The sequence below is a fragment of the Micropterus salmoides genome, unplaced genomic scaffold (assembly GCF_014851395.1).
Source record: "Micropterus salmoides isolate LMB-PRFRI ecotype aquatic unplaced genomic scaffold, ASM1485139v1 Ms_hic_scaffold_17, whole genome shotgun sequence".
NCBI classification, from domain to species: Eukaryota; Metazoa; Chordata; class Actinopteri; order Centrarchiformes; family Centrarchidae; genus Micropterus; species Micropterus salmoides.
Window position 1 is genome coordinate 11676822 of NW_024040817.1, and position 21701 is coordinate 11698522.

General features: G+C 40.8%; 2 protein-coding genes across 2 annotated transcripts; one reads left to right on the forward strand and one right to left on the reverse strand.

Moving 5' to 3' along the window:
• Positions 1-5279: 5279 nt before the first annotated feature.
• psmb2 (proteasome 20S subunit beta 2) lies at positions 5280-18077 on the reverse strand. Its single transcript, XM_038725122.1, has 6 exons — positions 17851-18077; positions 17198-17320; positions 16935-17005; positions 6975-7137; positions 6439-6488; positions 5280-5501 (listed from the first exon to the last, which is right to left on the reverse strand). The coding sequence occupies exons 1-6, from the start codon at positions 17939-17941 to the stop codon at positions 5400-5402; spliced, it is 600 nt and encodes a 199-aa protein (XP_038581050.1). The 5' UTR covers positions 17942-18077; the 3' UTR covers positions 5280-5399.
• A 15-nt stretch (positions 18078-18092) lies between these two features.
• On the forward strand, positions 18093-19816 carry cdca5 (cell division cycle associated 5). The gene has a single exon (XM_038725121.1). It carries the CDS (start codon positions 18207-18209, stop codon positions 18984-18986), a length of 780 nt encoding a protein of 259 aa, XP_038581049.1. The 5' UTR covers positions 18093-18206; the 3' UTR covers positions 18987-19816.
• The last annotated feature ends 1885 nt before the right edge of the window (positions 19817-21701 follow it).

Sequence of the window (21701 nt, forward strand, 5' to 3'; positions counted from 1 at the left end):
TGAATTACACATAAGATGTTTGTCAATTTAAAACATAATTTTGTCAGTTTGTTGTAAAACTGTTTACGACCAAAAACACAAAAGTCACATATTCGACATAGTAACTTTTTCTCTCAATGACTAACGCTAACGTAACTGAAGCTACCTTACATGTGTCGATGATGTGATGAAAGGACCAAGAGCACAAACTGTATATACGAAGTGGACGTAGTCATCGTTACGTCACCCGTTGGTTTGTGGACTGCTGTTTTGAAGCCTGGAGTTGCCCGATAGGCCGCCGCCATGTTGTTTTTTTGCAATCAGTGGCACCAGACGTAACCGTATTTTGACGAGACGGTGGAGCTTTCGGCCGTGTGTGGCGCTAGCTAGCTTGCTTAGCTAGGTGCATCTGTAATTCACTTTAACTGTCATTTAGACCGGGCTGAGAATTTTGTCTAGGAAATAGGCTTAAAACTAAATGTACTCACCAGAGAATAATAAGCTTTTGACTGATTGACAGGTCGCCATGGTAACGACTTGTCAATCATAGATAATCCCGTCCTGAAGCATACTCTGCTTTATGGTCTATTTTCCTCTAAATGTTGTATTGAAGAAGACATGAAACTAGCGATTGAGACCATAAACTCATTTTGGAAAGTGTTTTCTGAGGTAAGAAATGAGCTGAGAAGTAGGGTCATTTTACCATTATTTCTAATGGAGCCGGGCTTCTTTTTGCAACCAAAAGAGTCGCCCCCTGCTGGCCGTTCGGTAGAATGCAGGTTTAATGGACTTCCGCTTTCGCATCAGTTTTCTGACCGGAAGCTTCCCACATGACCAAGAGACATTGGATTAAACCATCAGGTGAGCTACATTTATTTATTAGGTGAGATACCTAGCTAGTAGCAAGCAAGCAATAAATGTTAGCTAGCATTACAGCGTTAACATGTTGGTGACGTCTATGAAGATTCTCAGTCATCCAGGTCATAGTTATCCAACGAAGGTTAAAATCAAGGGCAACTGGACTTGGTTGAAGATACTGGAAGACGTTTCGTCCCTCATCCAAAGGACTTCTTCAGTTCTGACTGACTGGCAGGTGTTGGTGACATATATTGTGCAAAACGAGAGATGTTCATTGAACGGTTCCACACAAAACTAAATCTTACTTTACTGTTTTATGACAAACTGCAACTTTCTTGACGGACACAATTATATTAAATTTACATCATCATCATTTGTGTAATTCAGGACATAATCCAAACTGGATAAAAAAAATAAATTGTCTCTCGCAGTAGTTGACTACCGTACATATTTGTTTCGGAAATAAGATCCCATGTGACAGAAGTGGAAGCGAGAAACTTAGCATCTCTATTAGATAAATTGCCATGAAATTCATGTCCCCCTGAGGATGGTCAAGGTCAGGTCAAACCTTTAATTTGCCAAATAACTGCAAAACAAATACAAATCCCATCAGCCTCAGCTGTTCTTTGAGGTTTGTGCTAATTAGCAAATGTTAGCATGCTAACACGCTACCCTAAGATGGTGAACATGGTAAACATTAGCATGTTAGCAACAACATTGTGCGCATATTAGCATGCTGAGCTCAAAGCCTAATACAGCTTTACAGAGCCACTAGCATGGCTGTAGATTCTTGTTGCTTGATAAATCATTTTAAATATTGATCTAATACTGAAATAATTTCTGACAATCTACTAAACAATGAATCAACTAGCTTAAAGCAGGGCTGAAGCTTGCCAACACAGGAGCCTGAATTATTGGCCACACACATATCATGCTTGGGAAACATTTTCTGTGTGCTCCCCAAGGGGCCTCTCAAAAATCACAGCCCCCTCTGTGCATGCAGGGCTCCAGCAGGGGCCCAGGGAGACGGCAGCATCACAGCTGCAGCCCTGAACACCTTACCTGGGAGAACCAAGGCAGAGGCGCGACCCCCAGCTCCCAACAAGCCACACACCTCGGCTCCCCCTCAACCCATCTGTTCTGCATTTCTCCCACCGACCACCTCTCACCTCTGATGCACAGCCCTTCACTTTATTTAACCAGGATGAGACACTCAAAGCAATTACAGCTTTCCAGGGACTGCACACATACACGTGTCGCCTGCTCGTACACTCTCAAACATCACTCATTTCTACCTGCCGTATGTCCCTTTCTCTCCTCCCATCTCATTACCCTCCTGTGTCAATCCCCCCCCATCCCTTCATCTCCCTCTCTGTACACCCACCCTCATCTCCCCTCCTTTTCCTCTCCACCCTCTCCCCTATTCTCTCCCTCAATCTGACACTCAGCGGGTCCGCTCTCCATCTCTCTCTGTGCCTCCAGGCAAACATATGCTGCTCTTCCCGTCAGATTCCGGTGTGTTTGAGAGAGGAGGGATTGTTTAATGTTTATTAATCACCTGTCTGTGGTGGAGAGAGGAGACGATGATAGAGCCACACACACACTCTCTCTCACTTGTACACATGCACATGGGCTGTCTCACTTACACACACACATTTAGCTGTGATGTTACCAACTTGGCCTGGTTTTTCTCTTCACAGCTGTACATAAGTGTGTTCATCTACTGTAACACTCCCTGTATGCAGTCAAAATATATTTATTTCAGCAGCTACGTTTGAGCAAATAATTAAGGTTGATGTTTTTCCCCCTGCAAACCCACCTACAGGTCCATACTTGATCATACAAAACCACATTTAGTAAAAAATAAATTTGAAAATAGTGTTAAATTGTGTCTAGCATTAAGAAGTTAATTTAATTACTGACAAAGGTTTATCATCCAGGAATTCAATGCTCTTTCAAATGATTTCATTTTCATATGCACCTGTCCACCAGATGTAAACATTAGGCAATATTTAGCATTTTGATACGAACTTCATCCTGATGGTGAGCAGCTACAGTGAGGAAAATAAGTATTTGAACACCCTGCTATTTTGCAAGTTCTCCCACTTAGAAATCATGGAGGGGTCTGAAATTGTCATCGTAGGTGCATGTCCACTGTGAGAGACATAATCTAAAAAAAAATCCAGAAATCACAATGTATGATTTTTTTGAACTATTTCTTTGTATGATACAGCTGCAAATAAGTATTTGAACACCTGAGAAAATCATGTTAATATTTGGTACAGTAGCCTTTGTTTGCAATTACAGAGGTCAAACGTTTCCTGTAGTTTTTCACCAGGTTTGCACACACTGCAGGAGGGATTTTGGCCCACTCCTCCACACAGATCTTCTCTAGATCAGTCAGGTTTCTGGACTGTTGCTGAGAAACACGGAGTTTGAGCTCCCTCCAAAGATTCTCTATTGGGTTTAGGTCTGGAGACTGGCTAGGCCACGCCAGAACCTTGAAATGCTTCTTACAGAGCCGCTCCTTGGTTATCCTGGCTGTGTGCTTCGGGTCATTGTCATGTTGGAAGACCCGGCCTCGACACATCTTCAATGCTCTAACTGAGGGAAGGAGGTTGTTCCCCAAAATCTCGCAATACATGGCCCCGGTCATCCTCTCCTCTCCTTAATACAGTGCAGTCGCCCTGTCCCATGTGCAGAAAAACACCCCCCAAAGCATGATGCTACCACCCCCATGCTTCACAGTAGGGATGGTGTTCTTGGGATGGTACTCATCATTCTTCTTCCTCCAAACACGGTTAGTGGAATTATGACCAAAAAGTTCTATTTTGGTCTCATCTGACCACATGACTTTCTCCCATGACTCCTCTGGATCATCCAAATGGTCATTGGCAAACTGAAGACGGGCCTTGACATGTGCTGGTCTAAGCAGGGGAACCTTCTGTGCCATGCATGATTTCAAACCATGACGTCTTAGTGTATTACCAACAGTAACCTTGGTAACGGTGGTCCCAGCTCTCTTCAGGTCATTGACCAGCTCCTCCCGTGTAGTTCTGGGCTGATTTCTCACCTTTCTTAGGATCATTGAGACCCCACGAGGTGAGATCTTGCATGGAGCCCCAGTCCGAGGGAGATTGACAGTCATGTTTAGCTTCTTCCATTTTCTAATGATTGCTCCAACAGTGGACCTTTTTTCACCAAGCTGCTTGGCAATTTCCCCGTAGCCCTTTCCAGCCTTGTGGAGGTGTACAATTTTGTCTCTAGTGTCTTTGGACAGCTCTTTGGTCTTGGCCATGTTAGTAGTTGGATTCTTACTGATTGTATGGGGTGGACAGGTGTCTTTATGCAGCTAACGACCTCAAACAGGTGCATCTAACGTCCACTTAGTAGGTTTTTTCCCAGAACTTTCAGCTCAGTTTTCTCATTTGACATGAAATCGGTGTGGCTCTTCAGCACCATAACACGTGATAATGTAAATGTCAAATTAACCATACTTTATTATAAAGATATAAGCTAAGCGGTTTGCTTGACAACTGAGCAAACTCCTTATGCTGATAAAGATCGTAGGATGACCTTAGAATCCCGGGACCCAGAGTTAGAATAATTTACAGTAGTAAAAGAGTATTTGTGTTTATCTGTATCTTCAGCTTGTTGGCCTTCACAGAATTCAATGGCCTTCCTGTTCAGGGAAGGGATATCTGATGATATGCCTGCCTGAACAAAACTGACTTTAGTACATACAGTATTTTAACTTTCCAAAGTTGGAGTTAGGGTTAGTGATGGTATTGGCTCAAATGTATTTAAATTCAGGGTGTGTTGTGTATACACACTTACACAAATTTCTTGAAGCTGATCTGATCTTTTCAATAACCCTGGTCAGGTACACAGAATGAATCACAATCAGAACACCTGCACAGTGTAACCTGACCAGTGTAACCTGATATGTTAGTTCTGCAGTTGATGGCAACTTTGTGCAGGAGAGGTTTATTTATTTACCGTCATGTCAATCATGTTTTAATGGACTACATGCATATGTTGCTATTATTAACTTCAGGGTCCAATGTCAAATGATTTTTGCTCGTTTTAAGTGAGAAGACTATTACCTTGTTTTAAACATCCAGCATTTAGCTTGGATAATTTCAGGGTACTTAATAAAATGTGTATATCACACAGTTTTTGTGAGCTGTATTTTTTTAATATAAAATAACAGTAAATACTACCAATATTTCTATGTAGTACGTAACAAATTTTCCTGTTTTTAACCACCATATGTGCATGCATGTTTTATTACACGTGTACAAGCATGAGCAAGTGTACATTACCCACATGCACACTCACTGAGTCCAAGTGCAAAAGTACACAGCCAGAAGGCTGTTCTCTTTCTATGTGCAGATGAGTAGACTAGAGAGCAATGAGAAAGCACCACAGGGACAAAGAGCTTGTATCTCAACTGTGTGTCACTTTTTATTGGAACAGAAAGAGCAAGGAGGTCAACGGTACAAAAAAAAAAAAAGAAAGCGAAACGAGGGCGTGAGGGTTGATAGTTAAGCAGTGAGCGGTCACTTGGCGCTAGAGGTGAGCTTCTCCAGGTCATGGATGCCCGTCTTGTCAATCAAACGAACGCTGAAGGAGGGAAGGTTCATGATGAAGCGCTTGTTCAGCTGGAAGAGAGAGAACGAGAGAAGACAGAGGAAGAAATATTAAGATCAAGGCACAAATTGCAGAAATATTTATGTGCAATCAAGAAAAGTGAACAAAAACAGAAAACAAAGCAGAGCAAGTAAAGTGGGATACGGACTATTAAGGCTAAAGTGTTTTTGACTCCCATTACTTGCCCGACCCATGAAACAGATACGCTTCCTTTTATCAAAATGCATCAATCCACAACGACTTCGAGACACCCCAGCACTCTGTCTTTTTATTTTTTTATATGTAAATGTATGGTCTGTATTTGTATAGCGCCTTTCTAGTCTTTTCTACCACTCAAAGCGCTTTTACGCTACATCTGCATTCACCATTCACTCACATTCACTGGTGGAACAGCCACCAGGGGCAATTTGGGGTTCAGTATCTTGCCCAAGGACACTTCGACATGCAGCCTGGAGGAGCCGGGGATTGAACCACCGACCTTCCGATTAACGGGCAACCCGCTCTACCTCCCGAGTCACAGCCACCCCTCTCTTAAAGCTCTGAGTACATTTTTTCCCCCCACTGGCTTGTATAGTCAAGCGTAATCGTCACAGACAGACGTTTAAAAATCACAAAAATCTCCAACTGTTTTGATTGGTCAATTTTCTATAACATCAATGACTCAAATAAAACACTGCTGCTTTCTTCCGGTGGGGCCTACATGAAAACTTTTGTTCAGAACAGTTTTATTAACACACATTACTCTAAAATAGTGCTTTTGTGCTGCTCACATCTTAGTTTTTATTTGGAATCCCAGTAAAAAGAGTAAATCCAGCACTGTGCCACTAAGCACACTGAGAAATGTTTACAGAGCTAAGATGCTATCTGAGAGCCTGCGCAACATAGCAAAGAATTCAAATAAGATGCTTGTTATTCTTCTAAGGGATATGCAAAACTTCCTGAACTCACTTCCTCGATGCACTTCTTCAACAGATCCACTGCCTCATCTCGGGTCAGATCTAGAACAGAAAAACAGGAGACAAATGAGAATGCTAAATGACAGAAAAAAGGTAACGACAGAGACGTAAATTACATTAAAATTAAGAGGGAAAACATTTTTATTTCGAGAGAAATTCAGTGTGGTATTGGTTAGAAAGCGCTCATGGGGAGCATGATGGCATGTGAAGAAGAAGAACAAGAAGAGCTAACCTTAGCTAACAAAACTCAAACTGCTAACAAAAAAATTGTATGCTTGTACATCCGATTTATCAGGGATATTTTTACTGCAGCCCACAACAGAATTAACATTAAAATTGTTTCTACTGTAATCATTTAATTTAACAGAACCTCTGACAGTGACATGAGTCTGTACTGTGACCCAAGTGTAAATCAACTCCATAACCTCTGAAAGCTCTACAGCCTCGGATCATTTTCTGTATTTCTCGGTCATGAACAGTAACAAAAAAAAAAAAAAAAACATGCATGAGGCATTTCTCTGCACTGACCTGGTCTGTAGTGCCGGTCAAGAATGGAGAGAGTGAGGTAGGCTCCGTAGCCGTGTGCAGCGAAGGGGGCCTTGGCCAGGGAAGACAGGTAGTCCATGTAGTAGAGACCCGGGCCGTCTGTGTCATCGTAGCCCGCCAGCAGCAGGTTCACATGATATGGAGTCTGGATACAGAGGAGGGAGGGAGGATTAATATTCAGATAGAATAAGGGAAGAAGGGTTTCTACAAGGGATGCACACTTATTATTTTGTTGTCTTGGTATTGAAATGTGCTGTACAATACACTTGCCTTGCCTAATTTAATTCAATGTCACTGTTGGACACCGTTTGTTAAATCACCAGGAATGGGCTTATGATCACTTTTTTGATTGGAACCAATTGAGAAAAACACATTAGCCTACTATTGGTTTCAGCTGTTATCCAAATAGCCTCTTTTTTATTTTTAAACTCACATTATTTGCTTTTTGGTATATTTGGTGGTCTTCTTTTCAAGGCATTGGTCATTAAATGCAATGCTTTCAGTAAGTCATTGAACACTGTGTTGCATTCAACCAATACGTGTGAGGAAAAAGCTAGCAAAATGCCCTTTGAGAAATGTTTGCTATCATTTGGTGGGTGTGTGTTTGAGGTGTAATTTACAAAACAGGAACACATACGAGCATCATGGTATTCTAAAACAGCCATCAGCACACCATGGAGCACCACCAGACATGATGTTCTTTGAGAGGTTCTCAGCAAAAACACAGAAAAGCCTTTTAGCCTCTACAGCGGCAACTGGTACTAACTCTCGACAAATCGTTCAAAACACCACCATTCCTGTACATAAAACTTTTTTTTCTGCCTATTGGTCAGCAACAAGTACAACCATGGTTTCGGGCAGGAAAGGACCTTCTTCCATGTTAAGTAACAAGTCCTAACTCCAGAGTGAAATACAATGTTTTTCTGAAAGGCCTACTCCAGTAATATGCTGTAATAATGGAATAGAAGAATCCAAATCGATCAATCCATTACTCCAACTAGACTTGGATCATATTTTATTGTCTCACCGGTTATCTTAAACACGCCTGTTCAAACGCACGGCTGGTCTTGGTCTGTATCCCTGCTAAAGCCTTGTTATTTTTGGAGCTACAACGATTAATTGCCAAATACTTTGATAATTGAATAATTGGGCTGAGTCATTTTTTAATATTAAAAAAAAAAAAGTAAAAATTATCTGATTCCAGCTTCTTAAAAGAGATGTTTTTCTATTTTCTTTACTCCTCAATCACCGTAAACTGAATATATTTGGGTTGTGGACAAAACAAGACATTCAAATAGTGCTCAAATAGTGATCTTGGGCTTTGGGAAACACTGATAAATTTTTCCCCATTTTTCTTGTATTTTAGAAGAAGATGATATATTTAATCCCACGAGGGATCCTCACTCTGTTATTATGTTAGTATTTTTACACACAGGTCTGAACTGGCATCTCTCCAGCTACTAGTCCACGCTCCGCAACTCTGGTCCGAGCAGGTTTCGAACCGCCGCCCCATATGGACCAAACAACTACTCGATTAATCTGGAAAATAATCGACAGATTCATTGACAATGAAAATATTCATTAGTTGCAGCTCTGGTTATTTTTTCAGACTTTGGCAAGCTACTCCAGAACCACAGAAGACATTATCCAGCTGTTTTAACTGGTATTCTGCATGAAACAATACCAATTGGTGAAGTGCACCTTTACTAGCCGCAGAATCTGAAGAAATCTAGACTCACCCAGCCTTGCAGACTGGATTTGTGCTAAGAGTAGTTTAATTGTCAGGCGGGCTGATCTCTGAAATAGAACAGTTATTTCCTCTCTCTAATTAGAGGTGCCAACATTGCCATCAGTATATGTATGATTACAATAGTGAACCTTATCTCATAAGGTCAAAAGTCATTTCACAAGAGCAAAGTCATCTTACCACTTGAAAAGTACAAATTCTTATTCTCAATTTATTCCAGATATACTGCTCCTAATTATTGGACGTTGATGGTTGAACTTGGCAGAGATGTGGAGCGACGCACGCGGCGGCAACATTAACACAGAGTAAACAGCGGAGAGAGAGAGAGAGAGAGAGGGAGAACAGGGAGGGGTAGCTGCTGGAGAGTGATGGAGGCAGAGGAAAGGTGAAAGGGCGTCACAGGACAGAGGAGGCGAGTGTGTTTGTGTACGTGTGTGTGTGGGGGGATCAGGGTGTCACTGGCAGTGTGACATCTGCTGGGAGTCAGCACCCCTGTTGCTCCCTCCCTCGCTCCCTCCCTCTTCATCCCTTCTTTAACTCCCTCACTCCTCCCCTCCCCTCCTCGCCTTCACCCTGTGCCCTGGAGTAGCGCCAGGGCTCATTAAAAACTTCTAAAGTCGTTTCTCTTGCCCCTTCCACCCCCCCCCCCCCCTTTTTTTAAATTACATCTTTTACGCTTCCAGCCTATTCTCCCTTCTCTTCCTCCAAAACACTAATTTTCTCTCTTCGTTGTTGCGAGCCACTGTTCCCCCATTTAAAAAAAATCCCTTTAAAGCCAGACAATTTTGGGGATTTCAAAACAACTTATGGCCTAAATCCGTGTGGAGGTAGAAGCAGTGCAGTGTTTTTGATTAAAATGCAACAAGAAAATATAATATTGCATTCTCTGTCGTGCAGCGAGGCAAATATAATTCACATGACGCCAGGCGAGTTGTGATCCACACACCTGCCCTCTCATTTCAATTTCTCTCTCAGCCGACCTGCTTATTTCTGTGACTTGTGTGTTAGCACTACGTTTGCCACAAGGGCAATGATGATCATTATGCTCCCTGTGGAGTAGGCTTTAGTCTGTGTGTTAACGATGGTTTTTAAAATGCATACACACACATGTGAGAAAGACAAAGCATGTTTGTGAGTGTGCACAATGGGCGTGAATCTCAGGATGCATTGTGTGTGTGTGTGCGCTTTAACTCCTCCGTGGGCCTGCGAACGCCCCAGTGGCGTCACCCCACCCACCAGACACCTGTCTCACTGGTTACAATGTAACAATAATATGGACTTGGCATCAAAATAACCTTCCCATCTCATGTCACCTTGGAGAGAACCAGGCACCTTGTTAACCCAGCCACCTGAACTCACACTCAGGTTCACATGCAATCAACACACACACATTTTTTCATGTTTTATCCCCCCACTGCGACTCGTGCTCTCAGCCAAACAAGGCGACCGTTGTGCCAGCTTCACCTGTACGTTGCTACCATTGCCTTCAGCACACAAAAACCATCTCCACTAGGAATATTTGACATTGAAAAATATACTTATTTCAATTCTTGCTTAGAGTTAAACGACAAGATCGATGCCACTGTTGTGTCTGTACGGTAAAATGGGAGCCAGTGCACCAAAAATAATGATTAATCTGGCAATTATTTTCTCAATTAACCACTTCCAGTCTGAAACATGCCAGTTACATTTTCCTACAGCCCAAGTGACATTTTTAAATTTACTATAATTTTCTCAACTTCTCACATTTAAGGAGCTGGAACCATCAAATGTTTGACATCTTTGCTTGAAAACTGAATTAATAATCAAACTAGTTGCAAATGATCTTTCTCTCAATTGACTACTCGATTTAACTCTTGTGTTTTTCGCTGAGCTTTAGAAGTGCTGGTAGGTTTTGTTACCATTGGATAGAGTCAGGCTAGCTGTTTCCCCGTTTCCACTCTTTGTGCTAAGCTAAGCTAACCGGCTGCAGCTTCATAGTTAGTGTACAGACATGAGAGTGGTTATCGATCCTCTCATTGAACTCTTGACCAAAAAAAAAAAAAAAGAGAATATGCGTGTTTCCCAAAATGTCACACTATTCCTTTAAGATTTCAGCAGTGAAAGATTCAGAGCAAAAACAGCTACAGTTGTGACAAATTCATCACAAACTCATCCCCAAATTCTCTTCTTCCACGTTCCAGCACTCCCTGCTTCCTTTCCTTCCTCCCACCACCTCCCTCCCTCCCCCTATTTTTGCACCCTGCCCCGGGGCATGTTCTCTTTATTGGCATTTCTCCTCAATCTGCTGTATTAATTGTTCATCTGTGCAGGAGCAGGGGAGCCGTGTGCAATATGGCGCCAGTAATTATTTGTGCCCATTGTGTGCCCGTGCTAAAAAATATCTTACAAACCCATATGGGACCAGCTGTAGATCACCACAGCACAGAGGCTAACTGTTGCTGTGGCCACCTGAAACTGAAAATAAACAGCTCAAACTTTACAGACAGACAAGATTTGACTTCACTATACTGCAGAGCAAACTTCCACGTATATACAAAAACTGACGACTTTAAGGCTTCTACAGTCTCCCCCCCCAAAAATCAAATATGATATTTATAAACCATCTGCCTGCCTAGAGTTTGGCTGTATCAATTTAACCTCATGTTTCTGCTTCCTACACGTACAAATCCTGCTAAACCTTTTTGACTACCACACCCATCAATTAAATATCAACTTTATCTATATTTATCTTCAATACACAATTTTTGCTAATATTACAGTCCATTAGACAGGAAGCTAAAGCAAATAGAAGCAGAGCAGATGCTGTGTTTCAATGCCCCTTAAACTTTGCAGTTGTTGTTTTGCTTTGTGGTGAATTTCATGTGTATCATTACTGATATGCATGCAGCAGAGTCGAGGCCTCAGGTGATTATGCTTACCGCTAGTTTTTTTTTTTTTTTCTTTGTCTCCTCTCTAAAGCTTGAGTGAATGCAGTACTCCAGAGGTTAGCAGAGTTGTTTTTCTGGACGGCGGTGCTAGTAAGTACAAAGTCGTATGCGAACAGGGTTTCACTTACTCTGCGCTGACATGCTCTGCTGACTTTAGCTAACTACACCTCCCGGAGGTCTACAGCCACTGGAGTATGACATCTTTCAGACTAAAGGACTCGTCTGTAATTTATCCTGCAGGAATCAGAATTAACAATATACCACTGATTAATTTATCAGCCAGTGGATTTTAACCTAAGGGTCTGGACATGCCAGTGGAATCACATGATGATTTTGTTTGAGGGGGGGGGGGGGGGGTTCAGAGGCTGATTTAAGGATGGTAGGGGGGAAAAAAGAGAGAGAGATATGATATACAAAAGCAGATCATTATCTTGCCTTTCTGTCTGGGCTTAACTTTAATCTGCAATGATTTAATCAGATTAATTAAAAATAAATTCCAACATATGCAGCCAGTTCCCCAGACAAGTACTGAGCAGAGTCTTGGACTACAGGCAGTTTTTCAACAAATCTACATTAAATTTTGTTTTAGTCAACAAATGGGCTTAATCTCTCTCTCAAAACAAAACAGCTTTTGGTGTCAAATTTAGTCTATGCTGCATATGGAAAAGTTTTGCTTTTAGAAGTTGTGGACCCTAACCCCTAACTGCACAACTGTTAAACCACTATCTGGAATGGTCAGGATTATTAAAGTTGTGTAGCGCTGAAATGATTAGCCGAATCAATTGGCAGAAAATGTATCTCAAACTATTTTGATGACCTATTTTCTGTTTCAGTAATTTTTTAAAGCCAAAATTCACAGATTCCAGATTCTCAAGTGTGAGTATTTGCTGCTTTTCTCTGTTCTCTTTGGGGGTTTTAAGTCTTCGGTCAGACAAAACACAGACTTAAAAAAGGCGTGGAATTTAGATTTATTTAAAAAATGACACTAGGTAGATTAAAATGTAGACTGATCGATTATTAAAACCATTGATCGCAGCCATAAAGTAGTAATAGAGTAATTGTACTAAATGGGTTAAACACTCACACTTTTGACACTTCTTCAAAGAGAATTACCGACCCAAATAAAACAAAGACTCAAAATGCTTCCATCTCCTCCATAATTGTTTAAAAGTAGTAGTTAAACAATTTAAGACTTTAGCACATTCAAATGGACAACACACATTACATATTCTACATACTCGAGATGTTCTGGGGAAAAACACCATAAAAAAAAAAACCTGTTTATACAACATAATTTGCAAATGTCCATGTACTCTGGAGGCTGATGAAGAGCATAGCTGGAGGAAGGTGTGGGATGCAGAGGAGAAACTGCTACTGCTTCAGTTTTCTGAGCACTCCTGAGAACGCAGCATTAGTAAATCCAGCACTCATAAAACCAAATTCATAACCGTGAGGCACAAAAATAACGATACACCAGCTTATGGCAAGACATGAATATAAATGTTATCCTCCACAACATGTACAACCTTGACAGAATAAAACGATCCTGATCCTATAGGCCCCGCTGTGTGCATGCATATTGTATCTGTGTGTATGCTGACTCCTACTCGTTCTCACACTCCAGTCTGTGGAGTGTTGTCTACTGGGCCTGGTAGTTCCCCCCTGGGACCCCCCCAACTCCTCCTCATCCTCCTGCTCTACCCCTATCCCCCGTTCGATGTGTCCCACATTCCCTTCCCTGCCACACTAATTGTTTTTTGTAATTATTTTCACCCTTCTGCTATTGTGACAGGCAGCGGCTGCACTACTCTTAACAAATTAGTGCAAGAGACACGATGCACGGATACGAGAATCAGAACTGACTTTAGCAGCGAGCGTTATGTTCAAAAACACATACGCCACCGTGTACTACAAGTTAAAACAAATGTAAAATATATAGGGTGGAAATAATTAGCCGATTGACTGATCAGTCTATAAAGAGAACATTTATTGGTAACTATTGGATTATAGATTTATGGTTTGAATCCATTTTTAAGCAAAAAATATCTTCTTCTAGCTTCTCAAATGTGATGATTTGCTGCTTTTCTGGTCCTTCTGTGATATCAAATTGAATATCTTTGGATTGTGGACTGCTGGTCAAGCTATTTGAGGACGTAATCTTTGGCTGCGGGGAACTATGATCGCATGAAAAGGAGAAAGAATGGTGTGGTGAGGGGTTCTTGAAATTAATTGAAAACTGAATCTAAAAATTAACATGAAACAGGAAATTCCCCGAGCACAGCAACAACAATCATGTGCTGGTAGATAGCAGGATCTATGAAAAATCAAAAAACAAACTACTGCACACTGACGATTCTATCACTCTGACTTGCATTCAACTTAATATTATAGTCTTGTCCTTATGAGTGAACATATTAGTTGTATTATTAATTGTAATCCTTACAACAATCTAAGCCACTCTATTTCAATGGGACTCTACAAGCTCCTGAGAAGGCATTGCACAGCGTGACGCATAGCGACAGTGCTATCAAATGCTAAAAACATAGCATAGCGAGCTGTAGGCTACAAGCCGGATGGAAATGTGTGAGGGCTGTGGAGCATATCGCGAGATATCGCAGAAAGACAAGAACAGCAAATCTAATCATTTCTAAATGTGAATCCTTATCCTATCCTTCAAAAGGTCCAAATGAGGAAAAATCAGCTACTCACGCTTTTCTCAGTTGGAAACCGTAGTCTTGTAGACCTAATTGTATGCAAGTCCAAGCACAACTCTTAAAGCTACAAAGAATATCCAGTGCGCCCATCTTCCAAACTTTTCACCACTCGTTCTGAACAGCGTATGCTGCATACTAATGACACACTTTTGTTAAATTAGTTGCTTAAAACTTATAAAATGCCTAAACAAGTACTTAACTCAGAGAGCAAGTCTCCAAGCTTGATGTGTTATACTGTATAAATGCACCCAAATCTAGTTCTTCTTGTGTACCTTCCACTGTACTGCCTGGTATAAACCATAGACTGTATATAAAAAGGTATAAACGTGTATTTTGCTTCTGTGGGGCTCTCAGGTCTCTGCAAGGCCTCAAGGACTCACATAATAACGGCAATGACCTTTCAAGTGGTGTTCAGCATAAAAAAAGCTAGCCAACTAAAACAATAAATTAGACAATAAATTAGCTGGTTAACTTGCCTGGTTGTAAATCCAAGCTTAAACACGTAATGAGGAAAATCTCTGCACTGTTCATGGTTTGCTTGAGGTGAAATTTTGGTATTGAAGGTCAAAACCACAGTATTTAGATAATATGCCGAGAGCAACTGTGCAGGTAGGGTGGGGGACAGTCCTGCAGGCTCAGCTGTTGTCATGAAGTCTCATGGGAGAAACCCCCGTCATCATTCACAACAAGCTGACAAATGTACCTGGCTCTGTCAAAACGCATAAGCTTACATCTCTCAAGCTGCTAATGCCACAAACACAGGTATAATTACAAGTGAGACTTAATTCCCACCTCAGTTTTAGAGTAATACTACATCTCTAATACCACACAGCAATGTCACGTGTTAATATACTGTTTTAGCCAAGAAATGAATAATTCCAAGAAGCAATTAAAACACATTTTTGACATGAATGAGTAAACCCACCACATATGGTTACTGTCCCTGCCACTTGAAGTGAGTATTACTTGAACTTATGGGAATTAATTTGTGATTATATCATTGGTTCCCTAAAGCTAAACGAGATTGCAAATGCTAACAGAGGAATGTAATTAAGTTAAAATAGAAATTAAAATATTTATAGGTATGTTCACTCATTACGCCAAGACGAATATGCTTAATTCAGAGGGGTGACCACTGGTATGGGGGGATTAATTAGCTACTGAAAAACATCCAAAGATACTGGTGTTGAAAGTCTTTTGTTTAAGCACACAGTGAAAAATAAAAGTACACTAGAAGCATAAAAAGATGGAGCAAGTCAGAGAATACATGGCAACACAAAATTACACCAATGATGCGCCTTTGCAAATTGAATTTAGATTTAGAGACAACACAAGGCTGTATGGTCTTACTTGTTCAGTTTCACACAATCATATTTGACCATTTAGTACAGTAATTGTAGCAATTAAAAACAGAAATCCCAGTGGGTGGGTTGATCTGTGGCCGCTTGTGCAGCACATTATACAAAAACATGAGCGCGATCAGTGTTTTAAAAGCTGTTTACAATGCATCAAATTTTCAAATAAATCTGTTTCAAGATTTTAAAAAGCTCTGACAATATTTTGGTCCCATGCTGAGTGGAGAAGGAGCACATACATGTAAATATGATTATAATAGTTTGTCGATAAACATTTTTTATTATGTAGGAAAATACATCATATTGGGAATCCTAATTGGCAGACACACAATATTAAATAAATCGCGATCGGGACATCCTTGGACTGTACACCAAAGAGTTAATTTTCTTAATCAGAAACTCTATAATGTTATTGGGTAGCTGCTGTGAGGACCCCGAGTGGAGAACACTTTACAAAGTTGGCCCACAAAAACACTCTGTACATGTCTTTTACGTTATATAAAATGAAAATGTGCCCCTCAACTCAAACAATTATTTTGATTATTATAGTCACATCTCTCATCAAACCGTCCACTAAAACTGACACCATTTCCTGCAGGTATGAGAAAGCAATTCTCAAAAAATAAAGGTTACTACCACTGCTTTATGGGAAGCTGAGGGCCCTTTAATATTATGAAAGTAAAAGACCAGTGCCAACAGGGACAAATGACTTCAAACAACAATTTCAAAACAAACACACAAATAAAAACTGAACACATTTATAATGGTTGAGTCAAATAATGTACGCTAAAAGCATAAAAAGCTCCCTACACTTTGTTATGTGGTCTCTTTATGCTTTGGCTATGCAAGCTTTGATGTTTACTCGTTTTAAAGCCACTGTTTATTTCATAAGCCAAAATGTAACATTACTGAGTAGGGGTATGAACCTCACAAAACAATAGAGTCTAGAGGGTGTTTAAGTGTGTCTTTATAAGACACTGATCTGTATTTGTCAACTCATGGCTTGAGCTGCCCATAGTGCTGGTTTGCCAGTCAGACATTTCCAGGACATTTCTCTTGGTAAAACTAGACAGACAGCTTAGAGCTCCTCTAGTTTAACAGGCCACTTAAAGGTTGATAAGTATAACATCAATTATCTTGCATACTGTGTTGATTGATGTAAATGGATTAGTATTTGTGTGTATCATGATAGTTACCCTGCTCCGAAGGTAGTCTGCAAGATTCTTTCGTGTGAAGTTTGCTGCTGCTGCAGGACTGAGTTCGTAACCTAATGAAATAAGAAGCGCAAAAAATGTCACACAGATACACAAAGTTTTAGGTATGTGCTTCTTCAGCAAATACAGTTTACTTTCAAATATGAGATCACTGTCAGTGACTTAACAGTTTTGAGTTAACTGGAGACTTCTGGGAGAAAAAAATGAGAGTTAAACAACACAATAATCATCTTAGAGGTCCTTACCGTTCCTCATTTTGTAGAGCTGAACATTCTTCTGGATGTACTCTGCAAATTGTACAGTGTCTCCCGCTTCTCCGACACACAGCATCAAAATCTTCTCACTTAGTTTGAACATCTTGTCATAGTCTGAAAAACAGACAGTTTATTATCATTGTGTTCATAAATGATTCAAGTGAACGTGAGTGAGCAACGTTAGATCAGTTTCACTTTCACTGTCAGACGCCTGCCTGAGCAGCTTATGCTAACCTTGCTAGCTTTAGTTTGACTTTCAAAAACGTAGAATAGTTCTGATTAACTCAAAGCAGTACTTGACAATGATGTAATACATGCCGTTAGCGGTTATATAGAGAAGATTTTCCAAACTATTCAAAAACAGAATGAGAAAGATGTTTCCGCTACTTTAACTTATCGTAGCTACGTTTAGCTTTGCTAGCTTAAGTAACGTTAACAATCACAATATGTGGTTAAATTGTCGTAACAGGGGAGGTTAAACACTACACATCAATATACCGTCAGATGAAAATACTTCAAACATTACTTATCAGTAGCACAAGCCGGTTTTAATGTGAAAAATAACTATGAAAACAGGTCGGTTAGCAGGTCAAGTTAAAATCAACCGGCTGAATGGCTAACGCTAAGCTAACGCGTTGTCATACCATGTTTCATCTGAATGATGCTGCTGGCTGCAATGTTATCTGCGGCGACGAGGACGAAATCAGGTCCCTGTATCCCGATTAAATATTCCATTTTGTGTATAACAGGTATGAGCTGAAAGATTTATATAATAATCTGAAATAGCAGACGTCTCGTAGCCTTGACTGTGCAGATTACACAGCAAAAGTTGAGATAAGTGGCGCAGACTGTTGTCGTCACCGGAAAACGCCGCTGTGGTGATTTCTACGCGACGCGGGCGGGCAATTTGAACGGGCTGCTGCTGTTGTTGTGAGTCTAATCTGCCGATTGTAAAGTAAACCCGGGTGAGAACGGGTTGTTTCGCCTGGATACGGTCAGCATGAACGACGGGAAGCTTCAAAACATCATGGCGGAGTCTAATAACCTTAACGGCTCGCAGCGAAGACGGTCAGCACGGTTGAGTTCTCCTCCTCAGGCTAACGTAAAGACTGACAACAAAATGGCGCGGCCCTCGGTCGCTGTTAAACGCTCCATCACTGTGAGGAAAATTGCACCCAGAAAAACAGTCGCACCGTCGGCGCACAACAAGGAGAACACGCCGAAGCGGGCGGTGTCTGAAGGCAACCAGAAGAATAAGCTTAAGGTCTCCACCCCGGGTCATGTCCCGGGCCCCGGTGGCTCCTCCTCGGCCAAGAAGAAGAAGGCCGCTATGCCCTCACCGATCCTCCCCTCCTCACCGCCGCCCCCTACTAATCCTCAGCAGCCGGCAGCGGACCCAGAGGACGCGGTGTGGTCGCAGAAAGTGCGCCGGTCCTACAGCCGGCTGAGCGACAAGTCCGACTCGCGAGAGACCTTTTTCGGCTTCGAGAAGCTGAAGACCCCCGAGGTGTTCCGGAGAGTCGAGCAATCCAAGACAGGACTGGATTTGTCTGCTGTATCCTTGTCTGGTCTGAACTCATTCACATCTTTGCTTGAGGCGGAAGAGCGCGGTCCAGCTTTCCCCGAGCCGGACCTAAACATCCCTGGTGTGGCTGTCGTGAAAGAGAAGAGGAGGAGGAAGAAGGTCCAGCACATTGACGCCACAGAGCTGGACGCAATGGCTGCCAAGATGAACGCTGAGTTTGAGGAGGCAGAGGTGTTTGAGCTGGTCGTGGAGTGAATATTGTGACTGAAAGACTGAAGGAATTGCTTATAGCATGTTATTTTTTCATCACTGACATGCTGAAAAACACTGACTCTGCGAGGACAACACTTACCTGTGTGTTTCATACTCAAAACATTCAAGTTTTGTATATTCCCAGCTCTATGTATTGTGTACTTTGTTTCTTTGGAGTTTCCTATGTTTGGCTGTTCATTTGAATGCTCTTAATATGGTTGTTCAGGTCATTATGTGGTGGTGTAATGGCATAGTATAGTCACATGTGAGTTTCAAAATAACCAGTATGTTAGTTAGACAAGTAAAACCTAAAGCATGTTCTTTGTTTTGGTTATTATGGAAACAATTTTTGAATCAAACAGATTGTGTTTCCTGTGATCAGATACCTTATATTTGTTATGTTAAAGGTCCAACTTGGAATGGCAAAACTGCATTTTGAACTTTATTAATAGACTTTTCGGTCACAAACTTGTTGTTTGTGCACATGATGCATAGAAGGAAAATATGTGACAGATTAATATGTATGTAATTACATGTGGAAGCTGAGTAGATTGTAAACTTTGAAACATTATTTTCAGTAATGGTAGGATCTGAAAGCTATAAAGGGGTTGAATCAGGAAAAAATTGACTACTAGGCGGAAGTGACATTTTGTTTTTCTTCATTTACAATATTTGAATCTGTGACAAACATCAGAAACATGGGCAGCAGTTCAGAGATCTATAGCCAGGATACTACCATTAAATAATGTTTTACATCCACATTTAATTGAAATAAAAGTTCAGAATAAGACTGTAAAACAGCACCTATCGATGTTGTTCTTGGGCTATAAAGTTCATTCTGCATATGTCCTTTCTTAAACATAAAAGAAAATACATTTTTATTTTTGCTTTCTTGTAAATGTAAATAAATACTTTAACCAATTAAATCACCAGAATAGCCAGATGACTTGAGGTTCTTTCAGTCACAATATTGTCTGTTTTAAAGAAAGCCTTTATTCAGCCAAGACAGCACATTTTGAGATTTTGTCTGTGTTTGTTAGTGATAGTTTTAATAATGTCAGCTTGAATGATAGCACAAATGGCGTTCATTCATTTGAAAATTCCACGCAGTGTTTGTAAAAAGGGGCCCAAAATAGCCAAATGTCTGCTCAGTCAGGGCTCAGCAATATTACCATCTAAGTGGAAGGTCAATCTTGTTAAAGCATTGTGTGTGTGTGTGTGTGTGTGTGTGTGTGTGTGTGTGTTTTGATATTTAAGCAAAATCTCAGGTTATATCCAAGTTTACACCATGACACACCAGCTGCCATTAAAAATCAGATTATGTAATCAGCAAACACTATTTAGAGCTATAAAAATGGGACTGCACCGGCAATTTTTGCAGGCTGATGGCATGTGTTGCTAATCATATTAACCTGCACGGCCTAAAAAGGTTAGGTATGTAGGTAATAATGTTGGCTAACAACAATCCTACACACAGCATTGGTCCCCAGTGATTATGACGAGACAGACAGAATGAGCGGGCGATCTGTCTGGATTTAATGAGAGTGGTGGACAGGTAAAGTGTTTTATCCCCTAGCGTCCTTTAAAGGTGTAAATGGATATGTTGCATAATGTGTACTAACAAGGGGGGGGGGGGTGTTATCAACCTGCATGCCTGCCTCTAACTGTGCAGCCTTCTATCGTAGATAAACTGAATGGATTGATGATCTGTTTGGCTTTAGATGACTGAGCATTTAAATGTTTTTACAGCTGATACAGACAGAAAAATCTGAATAATTGACCGAGAAAAACACCACAAATGCAGATGTTTCTATAAAGGCCAGAAGAGGTCATTGAGTCATTTCATGAACATGGAAAATGATGTGAAGCATGTGTTATTATGGCCCACATAATCGCCAGATTCAACCCGACTGAAAATGGCAGATTTTGAACCAGCGTGACCGACAGCCTTCTCCACCAGGATCATCAAAACACCAAATTGAGGACATCTTTAGGAGAATCATGTTAATCCCTAAAGAGACCCAGAAAATGTTTGTTAAGGAGCACTATCAGCTGATTTGGAGACTTGTGGCCCGACACTGACACTGCCTGTAAGTTGATTATTCCTTTAATCAGCTTGCAAAGTTTCGAGAACCAGCAGCATAGGTCAGAGCACTCTCTTCTAACCAGCCAAATTCCTGCTTACAGGTCCGACTTGCCACTCCGGTAGTTTCACTGACTGATTATTCAAAATGAATCATAAAACAAAAATGGTCACATCAACATTTTACCATTACAGAACAAAAATACATGATTTGTATATAAGAGTAGAGTTTCTTAAGATGTTATAATGCAGTGGGTCCAATCTTTCTCATGTCAAGGATCCCTAAAATGGCACAAATTAGACTACGGGCCCCCATTTTAAAAGATTTTGGCCCAGGATTGCCCGTCTGATAGGATTTGGTCTTTTAGATGTTTTATTACAGAAAGTGTAAGTGTTCTGTCACTGTGTAACATTTGGATGGAATTATAGTGAAAATAAATTATTCTCCTTTCTGCTGGGACCCCTCTGGAACCCCCTCAAGGACCCCCCTTTGAGAACCACTGTTATAGTGTAATCCAAACATTACACTATAAACATTATACACTACTACTTTTGGTTGAAAAGACCAAATGCTTGGATTTGTACTCTTCTTTAGACTAATTTAACAAAGAAATATAGGGCTAGTTGGTTTTAGA

What these genes read in the sequence shown, in the direction of transcription:
- psmb2 (XM_038725122.1), bottom strand. Translation starts at nt 17,941, where the DNA reads ATGGAATATTTAATCGGGATACAGGGACCTGATTTCGTCCTCGTCGCC. An exon ending in CATCATTCAGATGAAACATG is followed by an intron (nt 17,321 to 17,850) that starts GTATGACAACGC and finishes TCTGTTTTTCAG; the next exon opens with ACTATGACAAGATGTTCAAA. An exon ending in CAGACTACCTTCGGAGCAGG is followed by an intron (nt 7,138 to 16,934) that starts GTAACTATCATG and finishes CTCTGTATCCAG; the next exon opens with ACTCCATATCATGTGAACCT.
- cdca5 (XM_038725121.1), top strand. Translation starts at nt 18,207, where the DNA reads ATGAACGACGGGAAGCTTCAAAACATCATGGCGGAGTCTAATAACCTT.